This window comes from Pectinophora gossypiella, unplaced genomic scaffold (assembly GCF_024362695.1).
Source record: "Pectinophora gossypiella unplaced genomic scaffold, ilPecGoss1.1 Pgos_49, whole genome shotgun sequence".
Lineage (NCBI taxonomy): Eukaryota > Metazoa > Arthropoda > Insecta > Lepidoptera > Gelechiidae > Pectinophora > Pectinophora gossypiella.
Genome location: NW_026063259.1, coordinates 353,015 through 376,813, shown reverse-complemented (window position 1 = coordinate 376,813; position 23,799 = coordinate 353,015). Strand labels below are relative to the sequence as shown.

Genomic DNA, 23,799 nt, shown 5'->3' with positions numbered 1-23,799 from the left:
ACGCCCTCTTGGACATCATACGTGTGTAAGACTGTTTCTGGCATATCCTTCGTTTCAAATTTATTAATTATATCTCGAATTTCCGAGTCGCGTTGTTGTTCAACGTGCAACCAACTGTCATGCAGCTCTACGAAGTTGACATGTTTGCGGTGGGCGTTAGGCGTATCAATTTTTGGGTCATCGGTGACTTCGTTGGGCAAGGCTACTAGATTTCTCGACAAGAAATCAGCGTGTCTCATATTGGAGCCTTGATTATAAACAATATCAAAGTCATAAGCCTGTAGGAACGCCCACCAACGATGAACGCGTGGAGACAGATCAACTTTAGACTTCGACTCCTTGAGTGAGTTACAGTCGGTGAACACCGTGAAATGTTGTCCGTATAAATAATGGCGGAAGTTTTCCACGGCGCGTACCACTGCCAGCGTCTCCAGTTCGTAGGAGTGGTACCTAGATTCTGTGTCAGTGGTATGACGGCTAAAGTAGGCAATCACATGGAGCACTCTCTCGTAACGTTGAATCAAAATAGCTTCGTATCCCTCAGAACTCGCGTCTGTGTGAAGCTCTATTGGAAGGTCGGGGTTAAATATGGTCAAAACCGGTTCTGACGTTAAAATCGCTATAATTTTCTTATGAATCGCATTGTGTGTGTCCGTCCAGGTTATAGGTCCTCTTAGTCGTGTCAGAGGATAAAGGGGACCTGCTAGTGTGGCGAACCCAGGAATAAAGCGCCTGAAGTACGACGCGAGACCTAAAAACTGCCGCACCTGCGTCGCGGTCTTCGGAGCCGGTATTTCTACCAACGCTTAGATTTTTCGTGGATTTGGGCGAACTTCACCGGCGTTGATGACATAACCCAAATAATCAATTTCCTTCTTTAAAAATTTGCATTTGTGCATATTTACCGAAAAACCAGCTTCAGATAAAGCATTCAGAACGGCATTCAGCCGTTCAATGCCTTCCGAAGCTTCTTGTGAGAAGCAGAGGACATCGTCCATGTAGGCGAGAGCAACCGTATCCTTCAATGATTTTAGAGCTTTGTTTATACACCGTTGATAGACGGATGCCGCGTTCCGTAACCCGAAAGGCATAGCTAAATATTCGTACTGGCCCTCCGGGGTCACAAACGCGGTTCGTTCGACAGATGCTTCATCAACGTTGATTTAATGGTAGCCGGAGGCCATGTCGAGGCACGAGAAATAGTGCGCGCCATTCAATTTGTCGACTTGCTCGTCAATACGTGGGAGTGGATAATGTTCGGGTCTGGTGTTTGCGTTCAATTCCCTATAGTCGACGCACATCTTATCGGTTCCGTCTTTTTTCTTTACTAGAAGTATAGGGCTCGCGAACGGGGACGAGCTCTCGCGAATTACGCCAGCATCAAGCAGTGTTTGCACTTTGTCTTTAACAATCTCCTTCTCAGCCGGAGATAACCTATACGGGCGGCGTTGGACGGTTTTAAGCGGATCAATCAAATCAATTTTTAACGTACCGGTGGTGACGCGACGCGTTGGTACACCCTCAATAAAAATGCTCTCATATTTCTTAAGAACTGCGATAAGCGCCTCCTTTTCAGGACCTTCTAAATCCGTGTCAACTAGGTTATAATTGAAGTTACCCGAAACTGCTTGACAAGTGTTAACATCTTTGCGCAAAGAAAATTTAATCGAGTCCGAATTTAATTCAACGTGTACACCCATATCAAGTATTTCACGACCGATCAAAACTGCATCTGTCATCGCATCATCTGGTACTACATGAAAAATAATTGAGACAGGAATATCATCAAGCATGACCGTACACTGTATCTGTCGCGTGCACTTAACATCATTTTTCCCTAAGCCAGTTAACCGAACATGATTATTAGTTTGGACTCCCAAAAGCTCAGAAGCTGCACTACTCTTTACTAAAGAGCAATTGGAACCGCTGTCAAATAAGAAAGGAATTGACTCACCGCGTGACGTCGATAGGGTACCTCTCATCTCCTTGCGCTCGCATAGGTTGACCTCCTTGCGGGAGGATGACGTCTCTGCTGGCTTCCTGTCTGGGCACGTTGTGGTCACGTGACCCTGTTTGCCGCACGAAAAGCAGGTGACCATCTTCTTATTCTGGCCTTGCTTTGATCTGACAGGATTTTCCTGGGCTTGACGCTTCCTGCACTCCGAGATCTTGTGGCCATGAATGCCACAAAAGTGACAGATTCCAGAGAACGGGGTGGCCATTCGTCGAAACCGTTTGACGTCGCCTTCACGGTCTTCGTTATCCTTGTGTCGTCTTTTGAGCGAGATACCCCCCAAAATCCTAAACAGTTGCGCCCTAGTTGTGATTGCGTGAGCATTTAGTTCCCTACGTATTAGTGCACCCCGCTGGCAAAGTACGGAAACTACAAATCCGGTCATAAGGTCCTCTGCCATCTCTAGCTTAGGAACCCTTTCAATTAAGTGCCACAGGCGCATCCCTGCTTCGCTAGCCGTTTCCTTGTTACCCAGTTGAAACCTCAGTATATTATCAAAATGATCCTGGATGAGCATAGGTTTGCCAAATCTAGCCAAAAGAATTTCTCTAATATGAGGCCAAGTGATATTAGACGACTGCACTTTCGTTAAGTATCTAGCTGCACGACCTTTAAGCGCCTGGGTTAATGCTACTAAAAGATCCGCTCCATGTAAGTTCCTGCTACTCACTATGATATCGGTAACATTACACCAACCCTCTATATCCGCATCTAAATCGTCGGGGTCGAACTTAATTAGCTGCACTGGCAAAGCGGCTGGTGCGGGCAGCGAAGCTTGAGCCTGCGATGCGGCTAGTAAGCGTGTTAACAAAGCATCCATGTTCTCGATCAAACTGCTTGGTTGCTTGTTCTGGTCGGGTTCAGTCTCCTTATCTTTCGGCCCTTCACATTCCACTTCTGATAAAGGGTCAGGTGGCCCTTTGTCAGGTAGATCTGTCATCGTAAGACGTGGGCGTTTGTGGGTTAACGGGCAAGGAAGCAGAACAAAACCACTAAATTCAAATTGCAATGAACGTCACTTTAATCACTACAGTAATTGGGTAACTTAAACAACATGAACACTTCTCAACTCTTATCTAATTATACTAAGGACGCATAATCAACTACAGCACTCAATAACACTCGCTTAATAACTACACAATCTACACGGTGTATCTCGCATTAAAGAATAGAAACACGACGTTCCACCCGATACGTGGTGTTCTTTCGCACGAAAGAACACCACGTATCGGGTGGAACTCGACCAAAACAAAGTGAGTCCGTTGTCCACTTGACCGTTCGTCTTGCACATCATAAAAAGGGCGCGAACAAACACCAATACCTGGCGTTACGTCAGAATGAATCAAATGGCAACACTTCATTCTTTTTTTATAGATCGTCGGACTGTCGGGTGACTGATAGTTCGGTCGATCTATCGTTGGCGCCGTCATATGCATAACAATTACATCCAGTTTGACTGCATATATTCTTGTGATTCATGGTTGGTGTCATATTCATGACCATCCATCTCACACTCATACTTATTCCTATGGCTGGTGTTATTGCAATGCCGCTGAAGCCATAGTAGGGACGTTAGGGACATTTTTGCTTAGTATACTCGGGGTCAATCCAGTTCGGTAGTCTCTGCTTCTGTTGATCCTCTTGCACTGAGGTGTATTGGGGGGAGGACAGTGATGAGTAGCTGCGTATTGCCTTCGGTTGCTAAGTCGCTCATTCGTTTTGTTAGGGACCTTTTGCTTAGTATATTTGGGGTCAATCCAGTTCGGTAGTCACTGCTTCTGTTGATCATAGTCATAGTCATAGTCATTTATTGATAATAATAATTACACGTCACAGATATTACAAAATTCAATTAAATTAAATATTACTACGGAATTCAATTACATTAAAATATATTCAATTACAGGTCGTCAAAACTATAGAATGCCTGCTCAATAAGCCATTATGTTTCACAGCTTCATTCTTAGCGATTTATTGTTTACATGGTGTAGGTTCGCCCCCAAGCTTTACCCCCGCACGAATTTTTAAAGATTGGTAGATTTCAGTTTTTAATATGGCAACACTACCATCCGTCATTGATCTTTCCTGCGCCCGTTATTTTAGTTCTTGTGTCATTCTTCGTCTTCGTGCTCAAGCCTTCGCACGCTCTATCTGTGCCCCGAAGTAAAAATACTGCCAACATGGGAAAACGGAAGTCTACCAATTTGGAAAAGGAATTGAACAAAAGATTTAAACAATTAAAGGAAGATTTATTACGAAATAGCCTACCTCGTCGTCGAGTTTTACGTTTGTCTTCGTCTACGGATAGCGATACTGAACGTAAGTAAAAAATATATATATTTTTTTCAAAAACGTGTGATGCGTGCTGCTATTATTTGGGTTGTCACTATCACCTCACTGTGTGCCTTTGGCAATACGGGCAACTATAGTTCGGGTTGTCTTCTTATACTTATGTGATACGTACTGCTTTACTTTGGGCTGTTACTGTCACGATGATATTAAAAGGCTTCGTCCTTTTCAGCGCACTCCATCAACGTGTCCAATGAAGAGTCCCCGCGAGAACGCGCTAACATGCCACTCATACCACGTGGATCACCACGCAGAAGTCGTTCCCGCCAGAGAACAACCTCGCGCCGAGACTCGCACACAGCCTCGCGGTCACCACGTGGCGAGGTGCACGAGTCACACCTGTGCTCACCTTCGCCAACAAGGCAAAGATCTACTTCGCCAGAATGTACCGAACTGCCTACCACGTCGAAGATTACTACAACAGCAGATGTACACAGAGAACCAGGTACTGATGAAATAGACAAGTCTAATGAAATACAATTAGATGAAGAAATTTTGCAGTTGCTTGGAGATGCTCCAAAAACCGATATCACACTCGGTAATCCTATTCACAAAGATATTGCGAATAGATGGCAAAATGTACTGTCTAAAGGCCTCACAAAAGATGTAAGAGATGCGCTTTTACAAGAGTATTTAGTGCCCAGTAACTGTGAGCTACTTCTCGCACCTACTCTCAACCCGGAAGCTAAAGCAGCCATATCTGATATGATGGTGAAACGTGATTCTGCTTTAATGTACACACAAAGACAGCTTGGCGTAGCAATATCGGCACTTGCAGTGGCTACTAATTTGATTGTTTCAAAGGAATCATCTACACAGAAGATATTAAAACCTATAAGTGATGCTTGTCGCTTGTTGTGTGACATTCATAGATACGAAACACAAAATCGAAGGAAATTTGTAATATCTTCAATAAATACAAGTCTGAAAGACGCCCTCGTCGAATCAGCTAGAGATAAGTATTTATTTGGAGAAAATCTGTCCGAAAGGTTGAAAGCCGCAAAAAACATCCAGCGATCTGGAGATGATCTTAAATATGTAACGCAAAAAACTTTTACTAAAGCAAATTTTGCAAATAAATCCCAAAATAGGAGCCATTTAAACTGGAAGCCTCAACATCGCAAGATGAACAACAAGCCATCCAACGACAATGTCCGCTCCCGGTCCAACCTGCGAGCGCCACAGCAGCCGCGAGGCAGCGGCGCAGCCCAGCAGCAGCAGCATCCGCCGCGCTCGCCGCCGCGGAGGACCCAGCCACAGCGGAGGCGATAGCTTCTGATCATCAGGTACATTATGCTGGACGTCTTCAATATTTTGTTCAAAAATGGAAGGACATAACACAGGACGTTATATTATTATCATGGATTAAGGGCTATAAAATTCCTTTTAAGTCTACTCCGTATCAATCGAATCAGCCTGTGACATGCCCAAGAACGCATAGATTTTGAAACCTGTATCGGTGATTTAATTAATATAAATGCCATTTCGGCATGTAATCACGTGGAAAACGAATTCATTTCAAGTATTTTCATGGTACCCAAACCGAACGGTAGTCAGAGATTCATACTTAATTTAAAATGTTTAAATAAATTCATCAAAACGAACCATTTCAAAATGGAAGACTATCGTACAGCATCAAAATTTATAACTAAAAATTGTTTCATGGCTTCTTTAGATCTCAAAGATGCATATTTTCTTATTCCCATTCATAAATCTGATAGAAAATTTCTCCGTTTCAATTATGATGGTCAGTTGTATGAATTCAACTGTTTACCGTTCGGTTTATAATAATAATAATATGTTATTTATTTAGGTAAAAACCCATCATCCACATTACAACAAAATAAATACAATAAAAAAATACAATAAAAATATAACATCATTATAAAATCATTATAAAATTGGTTATTATGTACCATCATCTACCGTTCCCGAGCCGGTGCACCCTCGACCAGTGTTTTTTAAACCTCTCATCGAGGTCATCATTAATACGCGACAATATCTCATTCTTGGCACCACTCACCCGGACCCAGTGTGACGCAATCCGAGAGCGAAGAACTGCAAAGAAGTCCGGGACCCTGGCAGACGCAAACATGCTTTTTGCGCTACAAAAACGGGGGTGTTTCAGCAAGATCCGGAAAGCATCGTTATATTGCACCCGTAATGCGTTATACGAACGCTTAGTGTACCTTGTCCATAATTGGCACGTATAAAAGCATTGACAGAATGCTCTGAACAAGGTCACCTTCACCGCGTCCGTACAATGTGCGAACCTGCGAGCGAGCATGTTGCAGCGCATCGCGAGAGCCCGGCGCTCCCGTTCCATGTCATCATCATCTGTCCGTCTGTCGTTTATTATGTGGCCGAGGTACCTAAACCTCTTCACAACCCGAACCGGCAACCCGTTCAGAAAAACTGGCAAAACCCTCTCCGGTCCCTTTCCAGCCCTAAAGACCATCATTTCGGTTTTTTTAACGTTATAGACAAGACCATTTATTTTACTAAAATTTTCACAAATTCCCAAAAGTTTGTTGAGACCATTTATTGAGGGGCTGAGAAGTACCATGTCATCAAATCAAAAATCAAATCAAATATACTTTATTCATGTCATCTGCGTAGCTCAAATTGTTAACACACACGTTACCAATATGGCAACCGATGCCGGCACCTCTCAACTCCTCAATAAGGTCATTTACATAAAGGCTAAAAAGGTCCGGAGAGGTCAGCCCACCTTGGCGAACACCACAGTCTAACCTGAAGTCGCTAGACAGCGTGTCACCCCACCTTACATTGTTAGTTTGATTCCCGTACCAGTACCTCAAAAGATTTACCACATCGCTAGGAATACCGGCCTTGGCCAACTTATCCCAGAGGAGACTATAGTTGACAAGGTCGAAGGCGCGGCTAAGATCTAAGAAGCATGCGTATACCGTCGTCTCCCTATTAACATAATAGTCGACAGCATACTTCAAGCTCATTATTGCGGAATCAGTTGACAGCCCTGGTCGAAAACCAAACTGAGCGTCGTCAATTTTCAATCTCTTTGCAAGTTCGGGCTGCAACAGACGCTCAAATATCTTTCCAATAGTGGTGCCAAGAGAGATAGGACGATAGTTACTGGTGCTGGATAAGTCTCCAGTCCTATTTTTGGCAACTGGAACCACCACGGTCTTCATCATGTCGTCGGGTAAAATGCAGTACCGCAGACAGGAATTAAAAAGCAATGCCAGGACACGATAAACCTCATCACTCGCAAAGAGGATGTGCTCAACGGTGAGCCCATCGTGACCCGGTGCCTTGCCGTGCGCCATACTGCGCACCACCTTAGACACGTCCTCAGAGGTGAAACGTACGGCAACCTGCACAGCAGCCGGCAGGTCTGACGATGAACCAGCGCGTTGCACACCCTCCACCAGCAACACAGGTTCCACCCTGAAATGGCTCGCAAACAACTCCGCTATCATTAACGGATCCTGCACCCCGTTTACAGCCACAGGGAGAACGTCCCTAGAATTCATTGCTTTCGTCGTCTTCCAGAATTTCGGAAAGTTCTTTTTGGAATGGTGCAGAGCTAAGTTATCACACTTAATTTGCTCTTCGTTACGTTGGCACCATTTTACTTTATTTTTGAACCGTTTCCTACTGTCACGCATATCAATAAATACGGGCCCGTCTGTAGGCATGCCACAGTCTATCCATATTCTGTGGCGCATCTTGGCGATCTCATGTGCCTCCATCACGTGGTGGTTCCAGCCAGGCACCTGCCGAGCCTTGCATACACCGGCTCGAGGACGGGAGCACGTTGAGCTAACGCTGTCAATAATATTAATTATGAGCCTATATGAATCGTTAATAAAACGTTTGTGAAAATGGTCATCTTTACAATTACAATCTAAAGTACAATCTTTACATTTGTCGCGACGTTGGTCGCGATGTGTAAATAGTGTAAATATTACAAATAGCAACATGGCGCAAGTTCCGAAGATTTGTCTATGGTGAGTTAGAATTTGTCAGTTTTTGAATACTTAGTGAAAGAGAATATAAATCACTATTTCTACTTAATGGTTGTAAGAAGTGTGCTGAGATTGTGTGGCGGGACTTCAAATGACTTAATCCACTAAAGCTAAGTATTTAGGCTATGTATCTCGCTATGTGTGTACTGTTTATATAATATTCTTATTACTAAATATATACCGCATTGAGGAATCATACCGAGAGTCAGTGAATCGACACTCCCAACTTTGGTTAACACTAATGAGATATAGAGCGTCTGCCCCTAGCGAGCAGGTACGCTAAGACACCTGCCCATGTGTGTAGGTTGAGCCAACTAATATGAGAACAGAGCTTCTACCCCTGGTGAGTAGATATGCTGAGGCCCCTGCCCAAGTGTGTAAGGTTGAGCCGATTAACATGAGAACAGAGCGTCTACCCCTGGTGAGTAGATATGCTAAGGCCCCTGCCCAAGTGTGTAAGGTTGAGCCGATTAACATGAGAACAGAGCGTCTACCCCTGGTGAGTAGATATGCTAAGGCCCCTGCCCAGGTGTGTAAGGTTGAGCCGATTAACATGAGAACAGAGCTTCTGCCCTGGCGAGCAGATACGCTAAGGCCCTGCCCATGTGAGTAGGTAAGCCAATAAGTAAGAAAGATAAAGTATCTACCCTGGTGAGCATGTTAGGCATAAATGATAATTTCTAAACTGACTAAAATCCTTTGTTTATGTCTCAATATACAGTTTCGTTATAACTGCTAAAGTTTAATACTCTTAGGTCCAATTAGCCAAATGTGATCACACCCCCTAACGTAATATGCCTTGAAGATATATTATTCCCTTCAAACGTTACATTACAAACTTTCTATATAGGTAGATATATCTCTATATTTAATGACATAATAGTAGTACTTACAATTATACTACAGATGTGATGGTGTCATTGTGTTTACAGCATGGAAGGGCTGATCAAGCCTATCATGTGCCCGAGTCACCGAGAGTGTCGGTGTCATCGGGCATTGTTTGTAACTCTACAGAAGGTGGACTGGTAGACGTGTCTCCGACCAATTAACAATATGAAACAAATGAAGTCTCAGAATTCTAATCTCACTGGGAAATTAAGAGGTCAGTTATAATTTGATATCTTTATTTTCGATTAGCATCGCTATGTGTTGGCATAGCGACAACATTGACTAGCATCGCTTACCTCCTTAAATCTATCAAAACACAATTTACCATATCGTAGACAAGTCTCGTTATTCCACAACATTCTCTTTTTAGTTTTCGACACCTGTATCACAGTTGTTTCTATAACTAAATCTATATTAATCCCCACGTATAATGGGTAATGGTCAGACCAACAGACTTCATTCTGAATCCTGGCACTGCACACCGAGGAAAGAGCGGCCTCCGTGACGAGACAGTGGTCCAGCCAGCGGCGGGCCCCGGTCGCTTCACACGTGAATGTGTAAGCGCCGGACCCCGCCCCAAGCTGCTCCACATCCACGCACACGTACCGTTCCTCATTACAAAATGCGGACAGATGGCTAGCAAAGCGCGTACCAAGATTTGCATTGAAATCCCCTAGCACGTAGGCGGCTTCAACACCACTATCATTAATAATTGCATTAATATCGGCTAGACAATTCGAAAACTCCACAAGACTATCATCCGTATTTTTATCATAAGGTAAGTATACACTAAAAACCAAGAAGGTGCGATTATTACAATTAACTTTTATAGCTATAATACGGTCATGGTTACATTCAATAATTGTGACATTTTTAAAATAAGACTTACGCCACAGTAAGGCTAGGCCCCCATATGGTCTCCCCCTTAATACCCCTAGCGACGTGTCAACTGAAGATTTTGAGTACGAAGCAAAGTCACTGTCAATCTCATTTACAAAATTCACATCACAAGGGAGCAGCCATGTTTCTTGTAGGGCTACGATACCTACTAGCTTACATATTTGCCTAACATGATGTAATGACCGCTTTATAGACTTGCAATTAAATGAAGCGAACGAAATTATATTTAATTTAATCTTGGTATCCATAATTATTTATTAGAAGTTGCGGTAGAAGTACGTTCCTTAAAAATACGAAAGACAAGACCCCTAGGCCAGAATGATTTATCTAAAAACTTTTCAGCTTTGCTACTGTCAAACACAATTTTAAATGAATGAAAGTCAACCTCACGAAATTGTTTTAACAATTCCACACTAAAGCATTCTTCACCCATGTCCTGGATATGGTTTAAAATGTCTTGTTCAGTCATACATTTTTGTACCCTAGAAAGATACATGGACAATTTGGGCGAACTAACTTTAATGCGACATGTTTCTGTGTTTTCCATTGAGCCACGCATATTTCTCCGCACAAGTTTTTTCTTATATGACACAGTAGTAAATCCATCGTTCTCAGTCACATTCATACGCTTCCGTTTTGCCTTCTTGCCTATTATGTTGTCCGGTCCTTTATTCAGATGATTATCGCCTGTCGGAGCTATAGTCACACGGGTCACAGTCGCGGTACGCACATTACGTTGCGGCGGGGATGCATTCGCAATATCACGATACGATAGTGTTCGCTCGGGCTCCGACAACTGGACAATAGCCTTGTCTTGTGGTACAAACTCAAGCGGTAGCAACAATGTATCATTGCTGTTTACATGCTTAGGAGTTGATGACTTTCCACGTGAAGGGTTTTGGCACTTGTTATTCGTTGAACATGCGTCAATTTTTTTAACTTCGGAACGAAGATCAGACAATTCAGAGTCAAAATTGGTTTTTAAGGCGTCGATATCCTCCATCTTCACCGGGTCGCGACGGATGTTCTGCATCTCAGTTTTCAGGATAAGTATGTCCTTCAACAGACGGGAGACGTCAACATAGTCGAAACAAACCGGAGGGAGCCGATTGAGGTTTTTTGCAACGAAAACTGGTTGCTGTGTCACAGGAGTCTCCTTCAGCTGTTTAATTACATCCTTAACGTTCTTCTTTGTCTTCTCCTCGCCCTTACGCTGAGTTCGTCTCACTTCGGGGAACGCGTCAAACAGTATGGTTTTACCATTTTCAATCTCGGCATCCGTGTAATTCGAGGCACAAATTTGCACTATAGCGAGCTCGTCTAAGATATCCACCTTATTCTGCACAAAGGCTAAAAACTCATTCACAATGAGTTCACCCGCCATCTCTTATGCGCAAAGGCCACCGTCGAACATTGCAAAAAAAGAAAACATTAGGTAAACCACTTGAACGGACACGATTAAGACGTCTGTGAGTGATCGCTTACCGAGGAGGACTGATTTATGTACAGCACCGTTAGTATTTACTAAACTACTTAAACCAGTTATGGAATACCTGAGATCTAATAATTTTATATCAGTCGTGTATTTAGACGACATGTTTTTTATTGGAAAGGATTATTATGAATGTGAAAATAATGTAACCACCACTAAACAACTATTACAAAATCTTGGTTTTATAATTAACTTCGAAAAAAGCTGTTTAACTCCAAAAACTTCTTGCAAATTTCTTGGATTTGTTTTCAATTCAAAAGACATGATTATGAAGTTACCTGACGAAAAGAAAATAAAAATAAAACATACAGTACAATATTTTTTGTCAAAACATAAATATAAATTAAGAGATTTTGCTAAACTATTGGGTTTATTAGTTTCTTCATGCCCTGCAATAACATACTCATGGCTATATACGAAAGAATTAGAATATCATAAATTTGTACATTTGTCATGTAACGATAATTATGACCAAGTAATATTTTTGTCAGATAACGTAAAAAATGATTTGTCTTGGTGGATAGATCACATTGATAATGGTTTAACACCTTTAAAATGTAATCGTTATCACATTGTAATTTATTCCGATGCGTCAACCACTGGCTGGGGCGCTTATTGTGATGGGGATGACAGTTTCGGCTATTGGAAAGATGATGAAAGATTAAAAAACATAAATGAGTTAGAATTAAAAGCAGCTTCACTCGCTTTAAAATCTTTTGCAAGCAACTTATCTTATTGCGATATTTTATTAAGACTTGATAATGTTACAGCTATAGCGACTATTAATCGAATGGGAAGTGTACAGTATAGGCATTTAAATAGAATTGCTAGAAAAATGTGGAAATGGTGTGAAGAGCGTAATATAATGATATTTGCATCTTATATCAACAGTAAAGACAACTATGAAGCCGATTATTTATCTCGTAAAACGTTCCATGATACAGAATGGGAATTAAATAATTGTGCATTTAATAAAATAACAGACGTGTTAGGTTTCCCAGACATAGATTTATTTGCTAGTAGATGTAATTCTAAGTGTCATAAATTTACCGCTTGGAAAAATGACCCTGACGCCTGGGCTATAGACGCATTCACGATTTCTTGGAAAAACATGTTATTTTACGCTTTTCCACCATTCTCACTCATTACGAGAATGTTACAAAAGATTATAGATGAAATATCTGAAGGAATAGTCGTAGTACCATACTGGCCAACTCAGCCATGGTTTCCTATTTTTCAAAAATTAGTGTCATCCGAACTTATTCATTTTGGTCCCAATAAAAACCTTAATTCTCCTTTCAGGAATCAACACAGTCTGCACAAAACGCTGAAACTAGTTGCCGCGAAATTATCCGGCAAACGTTATTGAAGAGGTCCTTATCACACAGATCTGTTGAAATTATGTTAGCTTCTCTGTCGGATAATACGTACAAACAATATGACGGTTGCATAAGATCATGGTTAAATTATTGTGATTTGCATGAATATAATTACATGAACCCTTCAATACCTGTTGTTATTCATTTTCTGACTGAAATTTTCGATAAGGGCGCCAAGTATGGTACTATCAACTCCTATAAATCGGCATTGACGTTATTGATAGGAAAATCATTAGATGACGACCGAATTAAACGTTTTATGAAGGGAGTTTTCAGACTGAGACCGACAAACCCAAAATACAACTTAACATGGGACCCTAATATTGTTCTAAATTATCTGGCACAACAGTGGCCTAATGAGGATATTAGTCTGGAAATGCTTTCTAAAAAGACACTAACTCTGCTGGCGTTGGTGTCTGCACATAGAGTGCAAACATTCTCGTTGATCAAACTTTGTAATATTGTAGTTCATGATCAAGTTGAAATAATAGTAAAAATTCCAGATTTAATTAAAACATCAAAACCAAATACTTACCAACCAGTACTTAGATTACCATTTTTTAACCCACGGCCTGAAATATGTCCGGCAAGATGTCTGTTAGTTTATATAAATAAAACTGCCTCATTTCGCAATAACAATAATGTTTACTTGTTTATTAGTTTTAGAAAACCTTACGCAAAATAAATTGTCATCACAAAGACTTAGTCACTGGATAAAAGAAACACTTCTCGCTAGTGGCATTGATACCAGTGTATTCACAGCGCATAGCACTCGTCATGCAGCGACATCCACAGCCAGTAGACTTGGTGTTAATATAGATGTCATACGGCGAACCGCTGGATGGAGTAACACGTCTTCTGTTTTTGCAAAATTTTACAATAAAGAGATAGTTTTAGATTCCAATCAATTTGCATGTTCCATACTTTCAGGGGAGAACCTGTAAAAATAAATGATATTTTTTTTGTTATTATTAATAATTTTGCCTGTATCCAAATCAAAAATACAAATTGTTCAATACTTACATATTTTGTTTAATTTTCACATTATTTTTCTTTCCTCTTGTTACCATCTCTGAACATCTACACCATGTAAACAATAAATCGCTAAGAATGAAGCTGTGAAACATAATTAGAGATCAAACGAACTTACCAAGTGAAGTTCGATCACAATTATGTGAACAGCTTCATTCGACGCGATTTATACACACCCTCCCAATAGCAAACAATCTAATTTAACTAACCCAACCCTGTCTTTACACTACAGAATCAGACAAAAAGTAAAATAATGTTTTGCTTTAAAATAATGACACAAGAACTAAAATAACGGGCGCAGGAAAGATCAATGACGGATGGTAGTGTTGCCATATTAAAAACTTAAATCTACCAATCTTTAAAAATTCGTGCGGGGGTAAAGCTTGGGGGCGAACCTACACCATGTAAACAATAAATCGCGTCGAATGAAGCTGTTCACATAATTGTGATCGAACTTCACTTGGTAAGTTCGTTTGATCTCTAATTTTTTAAGTTTAAATTTAAATATAGTACAATTCTTTGCTTGTATGATATGGTCAGGCAGTTTGTTGTACACTCCCGGGGCCATGACATGCACAGTTTTCGCGCTCCTCCGGAGCCTATGAGGCACCCTGTCGAGTATATGCGCGTGCCGAGCATCGTGTCCTCGTCTGTCACCTCTGCAACTGTACAACTCTCTATTGTTGTACGCATAAAGAGCAGTCTGGTATATTAGTAAGCACGGAAACGTCATTATTTTAAATTTTATAAAGTAAGGACGCGCAGACACATCGCTACGAATACGCGCGATAATACGCACGGCTCGTTTTTGTATACGAAAAGCACGCTCCCAGTCAGCCGCACGACCCCAGAGATCGACCCCATACTGGAGGACTGAGTGCACGGTTGCGAAGTAGCACGTACGCACCGCGTTCTCCGACAAGGAATGTGCAAGGCGGCTCAGTGCAAAAATTGATCTTCCAGCTTTAGTGCAAAGTTGGTCGATATGCGCTTCCCAGGTGAGGCCTTGGTCTACGAGGAAGCCTAAAAACGAAGCAGACTTCACTTGCTCAATACGCGTTCCCTCAATATGAACGTCAATAGAGCGGCATTTTCGTCCAGAAGATCCTCTTGCACTGTGGTGTATTGGGGGGAGGACAGTGATGAGTAGCTGCATATTGGCTTCCGGTTGCTAAGTCGCTCACTTACTTACCTTTTAGTGCCATGGCTATGGTGCTAGCTATGCACCACAATGAGTTGTGTTGTTAGATTGGATGTAAATCTGTCTAACTTAAATAATTTTATTACATATGTGAAATTGGTGTTGGGATACTCTTCCCTTTACCTACAAATTATTTACCTAATGCTCCTGATATGTCACATTTATGTGCTTATCATTGAAACGTGGATTTTTGGCTATCTATAAGGAAAGGTAGGTGTAATAGAAAGTTGTTAAGAAACTACAGATATGTTTCAGAAATTTATAGGGGTGTTTACCTGAAGGGCACAGCTAGATGTTATAGACCGGTGAGCATGAGACAAAGAAAACTCCCTTTGAATTTGTACAATGTATAATTTTAAATATACAGTTATAATTAACCATAGGTAGGTAAAAACCCTATGGAGGGAGACAGGTCGCGCTTTGGTCCGTCAGGTTAATTATCACTCCGTAACAACAATGGGATATCACTATGTTTAAAAACACTGTCCGTACACCTGTAGGCACCTCACTTACTCGAGGACCTCCGACTATCAGGCCTACCTGAGGCGTTCCGGAATACCGTACAGGTGATGAGTTGAGGCCGGCTCAGGCCAGGGCGTGCTGGACGATGGCGGCGCAGCGGGCCAACTGTTACGCAGCTGGCGGGCTGCACGTCCACTGGTCAACCTCGCAGACCTTCACCGGGCCTTATCCGGTGTGTTGACAAAAGGAGAGGCGCGGCACATCCACATGCGCGCCGCACAAAGGAAAGCTTCGACGTGCAAACAACCAAGGCAAGCTCCGCCGAAATGAAGCTTGAAATAACTTGCAAACGCAGAAGAAAACAGTAGGAATCTTCATTCACAAAATTTGTTGAAATAGTCTGATCCAATCATAAACTTCTTCATAGAACTTAAAAACGTCAGAAAATTAAACAAAACTTTAAAGACGTTAAAACAATTAAAACTCAAAAACTTTAAAAACTTTAAAACAATTAAACTTTAAAACTTTAAAAAAAACTTTAAAAAAAAACCCCATCTGCAACAAGGAATGGCAATGATTAGCATGTGGTTCAGCTGACAGCGTGGCAAGGCAACTCACGAGTGTAAAACAAAGAAAATAACTTACAGGTTCATCCGGGATAGTTGGGCATCGCTCGGATGAAACCTAAACCCACCCACTGGACCTTCGGCGATGGGATTTCAGTGAAGTTGCTGAAAACAAGGACCTCGAGGTTATCACCAAGTTGGTGCAAAAATATGCACGAAGAATTGCGAGGACTCACCATCTCGGTTAAGTTGTTTATTTAAATCGAGACATCGGCTCTTGATGTCGCCGATAAATCGTGGCTTTTAATTTGCCCACATTATAGTTACGGCAGTGGAGTCTCCGGCGCTCTCGCGACGTCCCCACTTTCCAAAACCTGTCTCCCAGCTCAGCCAGCTGTCAGTCTGACACACGAACCAACAATGTTGCCAACCAAAATAAAATCTACCAAACCATAAATTCGCCGAATCAACGACAACAATCGATCGACTTGTTTGATCCCAAAATTTAAACAATATAATTATAATATATCAAAAATAAATGTTGCAGATAATTTTAATATACCAAATTTTGAAGAAAATAAAATAATTAAAAATATTCGGGCCCATCGATAACCCTGCAGCGCCATCTGTGATTTCTTGCGGGTAAAATATAAAACAACGATATATCGCCAGAAACCACAAGATGTCGCTACAAGGCTCGTTGGTCCGAAATGCTTCGTTACAATACCCCCCTACCCACGAGAGGTTTCGAACTGGGTGAGAAACACGGCTGCCCTCAGCCATAGAGCCTGGAGCGCACAACCAGTCTAAATTTAAAAAACTGTCTCTAAAGACGAAACGACAAAACAATTTATAAAAAAAAACGTAACGAAGCACAAACACCAACATCTAAACAGCACAACCCTAAGCACAACAATTACCCCGACCTGTTATTCATCACCATTCATTGATCACCTTTCACTTCTTTCATATAGTAGCACCCAGTATCCATTTCACTGGATGTTACCCACAATCATACCCCTGATGAGCTGACGACTCTCTTAGTGTCACTCGATACCCCAATTCTAAAGACAAAGACAAAAAACAAAACAACAGTTGCTAGAGGCTTATTTAAGGAGTCACTACCCGCTCCGTCGAAAGAAAAAAAAAATAAATAATAATAAGTAACCTAATAAGGTTCCCTAACTAAACTTAATTTACAACGGCTACTATAATGCCCATTATAAAATTTTTTGTTGACACGAGCAACGTGAAAAATAAAAAACTATACTAAATATTTGGCTATAACCGCCTAAACAAAAAACATAAACATATGAAACGCTAAAGTGGGCGTTCATAAAAACGCTGCGTTGCAGACGCTAGTGTGTATGGGCCTTTATCAGTGCACACATAAACACAAAACCACATAAAACATTTATTTGTAAATCTAGTGATTTTTAAATCAAAAAGACTACAAAAAAAAAACGTGACAGTATAAATAGGTTGTTACTAGGTCTATTACGACACAAGTAAGCACACCAGTTTTATTTATTCTAAAAACAAAATGTTCTGAAAGCTAATTATGAATTATATTTCGTTGCTTCATTCTTCAGATATAATAATAACCAGGTAGTCCTTTTGACCTACAAGGCACCTATCGCACGTAATTTAGAGAAAATCGATGAGGGTGTCGATTTATTTTTTATTTCAAATCTACCCACCCATTCCCCATATACTGCCAGTCTGTCCGATATCACGTCATTCTTTTTTCGTGCGAGGCACAGTAAGCACGTGCTCTAACAAAAGTAAATAAAAATTTAGTGTCCGTGAAAAAAAAAAAAAAGTGTAAAACATGCCGAAAAGAAAAGCGCAGAAGAGAATAATAGATCGCTACCGCGAAAAAATAAGAATTTTAGAAGAGAGTGAGCAACGCAAACGCCGTCGAATAATTTACTCAGATGATTCTTCGGACGAAAATAACTCCGGTAAGTAAATTGAAATCATATCAAATTAACTTTTTTCTTCTGTGAGTTATTTTAAAAATTAGTGACCGTTACGCACCCAGAGGTTGACTGCGGGTCAACACAGTGGTAGCTACAACTTTGCCTAGAGGTTAACTATAGCACAGACTTAAGGTTAACACAATGGCTTTTTATAGTACTGTAAATTTACAGTCTATTTTGAACATTTTACAATGTATAACCTTGAGAACGACTGCGGGTCGTTACAAGTGTAAATTCGAGTTCATTAAAATTCTTCTAAATTCATTGTAATGATAAAAAATACAAATGTACTTGTGGAGGAGGACTGCGGGTCCTCACATGCATGGTTAAATACGGCAATTCGTCACTGTTGGTCAATACCTATACTCCTATATAAAAATAATATCAATATACCTACATTTTTCATAATCTTTCTTTTAGATAATGAACAAACGGTACAAACGGATCAGGTCATCGAAGAGATCTTACAAGAAAATAAACCTGACACTGAGGAGTCGGCAACTGGCAACGACCCTCAGGAAGAACCTTCAGAACCGGAGCTCGATTTGGAAATACTCGCAGCTTTAGGTGACGCCATAGATGACGCACCCAAATTCGGCCCTAAAGTTCACGACAAACTGGCCCGCTTATGGCAGCCTATATTGAAGAAAGGTTTAGACAAGGAAGCTAAAGACAAATTGTTAAAGCAATATCTCATTCCTGAGAATTGCGCTTTATTGCAGGCGCCAAAGCTTAACCCCGAGATTGCTGCCGCAGTGTCGGACGCCACACGAGCGCGCGACAAACGTGTTGAAAGTGTGCAACAACAGCTCGGAATAGGCATTTCCGCTCTTACTCAGGGCTTGCATCTTCTTCTTGACGATGACGGTAACAGGCTTCAAGCTATAAAACTCTTAAGTGAAAGCTGTCGTGTTCTGTGTGACCTACACTACGTGGAGTCTGCCGCCAGAAAGAAATTTGTTACCACCGGGTTAGACAAATCCTTTCTTAATTTAATACAAGAGGTGGACAGGGATGAAATGCTTTTCGGAAACAAGCTTTCAGAAAAAATAAAAGCATCAAAATTAATAGAAAAGCAGGGATTGCTCATTAAGAAGGTCACTCAAAATGTCAAGCCCACAAACTCAACGGCGCAAGCATCTACTAGCCGCTCACGCCAGGGAAACTGGCCGGGCCCTCCTCGGTATCCCTCATCGAACAGGGGGGGGAGGGGGGTGTTGGATAACTGAGATTAGTGATATTTTTGAATCTGAAAAGTAGACTTGCCCATACAAAACACCGACCAAAGGAAAGGTACTTACAGGATTGTTGAATTTGCTTTCTTCTGACCCCGGGGTGCTCTGGAGACTGCTAGTGCACTTTCAGATTAAGTTTAAACAGCACAACTTGAATTAATACACTTTTATGTTATTTTAGAAATTTCTTGTATAGAAACGCGCGACGGCGGTAGTCGAGTCCACTTTATTTTCCTTTTTCCTGGCTTGGGGTGGCGGGAGTTTTTGGCGCGAACCAAAGGAGTTTTTGGAAGGGATTCATGGTCGGTGTCCTAACATTTACCCCCCACCGAAATCAACAGTGATTTCAAAATAGGTAATAACATCACAAGAGTAGAATTATTAAATATACTACTTATAATGTACTTTATTGTTGACAAAGAAAACTAAGTTATATATTTTTATAATAAGATAAGCTAATGGACTGTATAATAAATAATTAAGTGTATGAATGATATTATTATGATAGAAATAAATAACAAAGTTATTGGTCCTGCTCTTTTGGGAGAGGACTCAATTTGGAAACAGGCCGTTGTAACCGTGAATTTTGTGTACGTAATGTAACAACGCGAACTCTACCATCACGTCCAGGGTGAATCTGTTCTACACGACCCAAACTCCATTGTTGACACGGTACGTTATCGTTATGAATTAAGACCAAATCGTTTACGTTTAAGTTAGGTGTATCAACAAACCACTTCTGCCTTTGTTGCAATGTGTGCAAGTATTCCGACTTCCACCGGCGCCAGAAGTGCAGAGCGGCCTGCGTAATGCATTGCCATCGTGTTAAACGATTCAACGGTATATCTGAAAGATCGTAATTGGGAGCCGATACCAATTGACGACCGACTAAAAAGTGTCCTGGCGTAAGGACGTCGAATTCACTCGGGTCATTAGACAAACTACACAAAGGGCGCGAATTTAAAATCGCTTCTATGTTAGCAAAAAGAGTACCCAACTCTTCGAAAGATAAAGCACGAGTACCTACTACGCGCTTCAAGTGGTACTTTGCCGATTTTATTCCGGCTTCAAAAATGCCCCCAAAATGACTACCTGTCGGGGGGTTATATTTCCATGTCACTTTTCTGACTGTAAAACCGTCAATAAGCTGCCGTTGACTTGCATTATAAAATTGAACGACTTCGTTTAAGTGTTTACCGGCCGCGACAAAGTTTTTACCGTTATCCGAATACATGGTGTGTGGAAGACCACGCCTAGCCGTAAACCGATCGAATGAAGCTAGGAAGCATTCAGTAGTCAACGCCGAAAGGACCTCAAGGTGAACCGCACGAGTCGAATAACAAACAAATAGACATAAGTAAGACTTTGAGATTCTGGCATTGCGTCTATTTGTTTCTTTTGTATAAAATGGACCTCCAATATCGACACCGACCGTGTGAAACGGGTAAACGTCCTGTAAGCGGCACTTAGGCAAAGAGCCCATTTTAGGTTGATTTACAGTGGGCCTATTTCTGAAACATGTAACGCATTTGGAAAGGCGAGACCGTATAACACAGCGAGCGGCTATAATCCAATATTTTTGAACTAATATGTTTTGTAAAGTCCTAGGTCCGACATGTAAATAAACTTTATGATAATAATCAATTAAAATGTTCGTAAAATGACATTTTTTCGGTAAAATTAAAGGGTGACGTTGAGTAAATGGTAAGTTTGCGTGTGAAAGCCTACCCCCCACCATGAGAAGACCACGGCTATCAATGAACGGGTCGAGTTTACGTAGGCTTTGAGAGCATCGATTACCTCGTTTTAATGACTCAATGTCATCACCAAAATGTTCGGATTGAACTATTTGAATAAGTTTATCGTGAGCTTTATTTAACTCTGCGGTGAGCAATGCGCCCCTGATTCTATCAGGCCGAGAAACCCTGGAATTGTGTAAGAATCTGAAACACCAGGCGACTATGCGCTGCAGTTTGTTAAAATTCGAATATTTATTTATTATATTATCAAAGTTATTTTTTAGAGAGACACCTTCAGTGAGTAATGACGTACTTTCCTTTACAGGTTTTAGTTCCAGGGGTTCTCCTTTGAACTCAGTTAGAGACCTCACTGGCCACATATGTTGTGGATCGTACAACCACTGTGGGCCGCGGAACCACTGATCAGCGATGTGCAGCAACTGGGCCGGCGTGGCGCCGCGCGAACATACATCGGCAGGATTGTCAGTGCCGTTGACGTGATACCATTGAACACCGGCTGAACATTCAGTAATCTTAGCCACACGATTCGCAACAAAAGTTTTTAATTTGAATGCAGGTGTATTGATCCACGTCAACGCCACTGAGCTGTCGGTGAAAGCCAGTACTTCGCTGATCAGTACTTCCTTGGCTAATATCGATACGACATATTGTAGGGTTTTCGATAACAAATGAGCGGCCATTAATTCAAGACGCGGAATCGATACTGTTTTTAAGGGCGCAACCTTAGATTTTGATAACAGTAGGCTAACCTTGACATTGCCATGCCCGTCCTGACTGCGAATATACACGACGGCAGCGAAACCATTCGTCGACGCGTCACAAAAACCCACAATTTGAGCTGTAATGTGATTTTTCACAAAAACATGTCGGTCATGTTTTAGTTTCGATAATAAAGGTATTTGAAATGAAAACAAACGCCATTCATTGAGAAGCGCATTAGGCAGCGCGTCATCCCAACCTAAATTGGCGCACCATAACTTTTGCATAAAAGTTTTAGCGAGAAAAGTACAAGGCGCAACGAACCCCAAAGGGTCAAATAACTTAGCTATTTCCGACAACACGGAGCGCTTCGTCACGTTACTTTCCATCTGTGTGGTACGGAAGGAGAAAGCGTCTTCTTCAGGTAGCCAGTGCAGGCCGAGAATCTTGATAGCCATAGTTTTGCCGTCATCGAACTGAACAGGTGGTTCGAGTTGATCACTAGGCAATTTATTTAAAACTTGAGCACTATTACTCGACCACTTGCGCAATTCGAAACCGCCAAGCTTTAGCAATTCTACCAACTGATGTTGAAGTGTCAGCGCGTCGTCTACACTATCCACTGACCAAAGCAAGTCATCAACGTAAAAACCTTCACGCAGAGCACGGGCGGCATCAGGGAAACGATCGCCTTCATCCGCGGCTAACTGCTGTAACGTGCGAATCCTCTTCCCCCCGCGCCTTTGCTCGAGAAAGACGTATCGCAGTGTTCTCTTGAATTTTTATCGAAAACAGTGAAAAAAGTGTACATTTAGTTGTAAAACTTACACCAAAAGTTTCAGAACGATTTTCTCCAGAGAACTGTCGCAGTGATACTTTACAAATAATAAAATTAGTGTAAGAGATAAGCTAAAAACTAAAGATAACTGACGGTAATTCTGTGGAATAGTGCGTTTGTGTTACTGTGACTCACCATACCAACTCGAGTTAATAGGTACCTAACAGTCGTTGCCTAGCGTCTCGCCGACAGGATTGAAAGTATACATCCACTTTTTCGTCGCTGCCGGCAACGACTAACTGGTCGAGTGGCTAGCGTCGGTGAATTCTACGCCCCAGCGCACGAAGAGCCTTGGGTTCGCATCCCTCCGCAGCATTAGACTTTTTGGTTTTTTGTTCTGCTCTTTTTTTTTTTTTTTTTTTTTTTTTGGACATCTTTTTCAATATTCCTCTTTCTCCCGGACCGCCCCGCTGAGTACAGACGTGCCTACTAAGTCATATTGATTATGTTTAAAGATTTTGAATACAAAATAAATCAGCTAAAATAATAATACGTTAACAACCTACATCAGCTGCACTACCTTATTATTATTAATATTTTCTGCTCGCGTGGTACCTGGAAATGGAGAACAAACTTAACTTAAATGTCTTTGACCCGGACATGTCGATTTGTGCCTCAGAAGAGGATAAATCTTCACCAGATTATGTTACGCAACGCCCACATAGGGCTGATTCTGGAGAGGCTGGACTAGGAAATGACCAACTACGAGACTTTAGGGAGGAAATGAGAAAACTGATGTCGTACTTCACTAACGCTCAGAAGGAAGAGATGGCCGACGTCAGGGCTGCCCTTAAAGAGATCCAGCAAACCAACCTTAACATCGAAAATGCTGTTACTCTACTTACTTCGCAGAATGAAGAGTTTAAAAAACAAATCTCATCCTTAGAGAGACAGGTGAACGAAGACAGGCAGTATATTATCTACCTCGAGGACAAACTGGAGGATATGCAAAATTCGGGGCGGAAATCCAATTTTGAAATAAAAAATGT

At 41.4% G+C, this 23,799-nt stretch overlaps 1 protein-coding gene across 1 annotated transcript; it reads right to left on the bottom strand.

Moving 5' to 3' along the window:
• Nucleotides 1-1,163: 1,163 nt before the first annotated feature.
• On the bottom strand, nt 1,164-2,954 carry LOC126381399 (uncharacterized). Its single transcript, XM_050030881.1, has 2 exons — nt 1,955-2,954; nt 1,164-1,753 (listed from the first exon to the last, which is right to left on the bottom strand). Exons 1-2 carry the CDS (start codon nt 2,952-2,954, stop codon nt 1,164-1,166), a joined length of 1,590 nt encoding a protein of 529 aa, XP_049886838.1.
• Nucleotides 2,955-23,799: the final 20,845 nt, after the last annotated feature.

Coding starts and splice junctions, on each gene's coding strand:
- LOC126381399 (XM_050030881.1), bottom strand. CDS start 2,954: ATGACAGATCTACCTGACAAAGGGCCACCTGACCCTTTATCAGAAGTG. Junction 1,754..1,954: donor TACCCTATCGACGTCACGCG/GTGAGTCAATTC, acceptor TTTTTCATGTAG/TACCAGATGATGCGATGACA.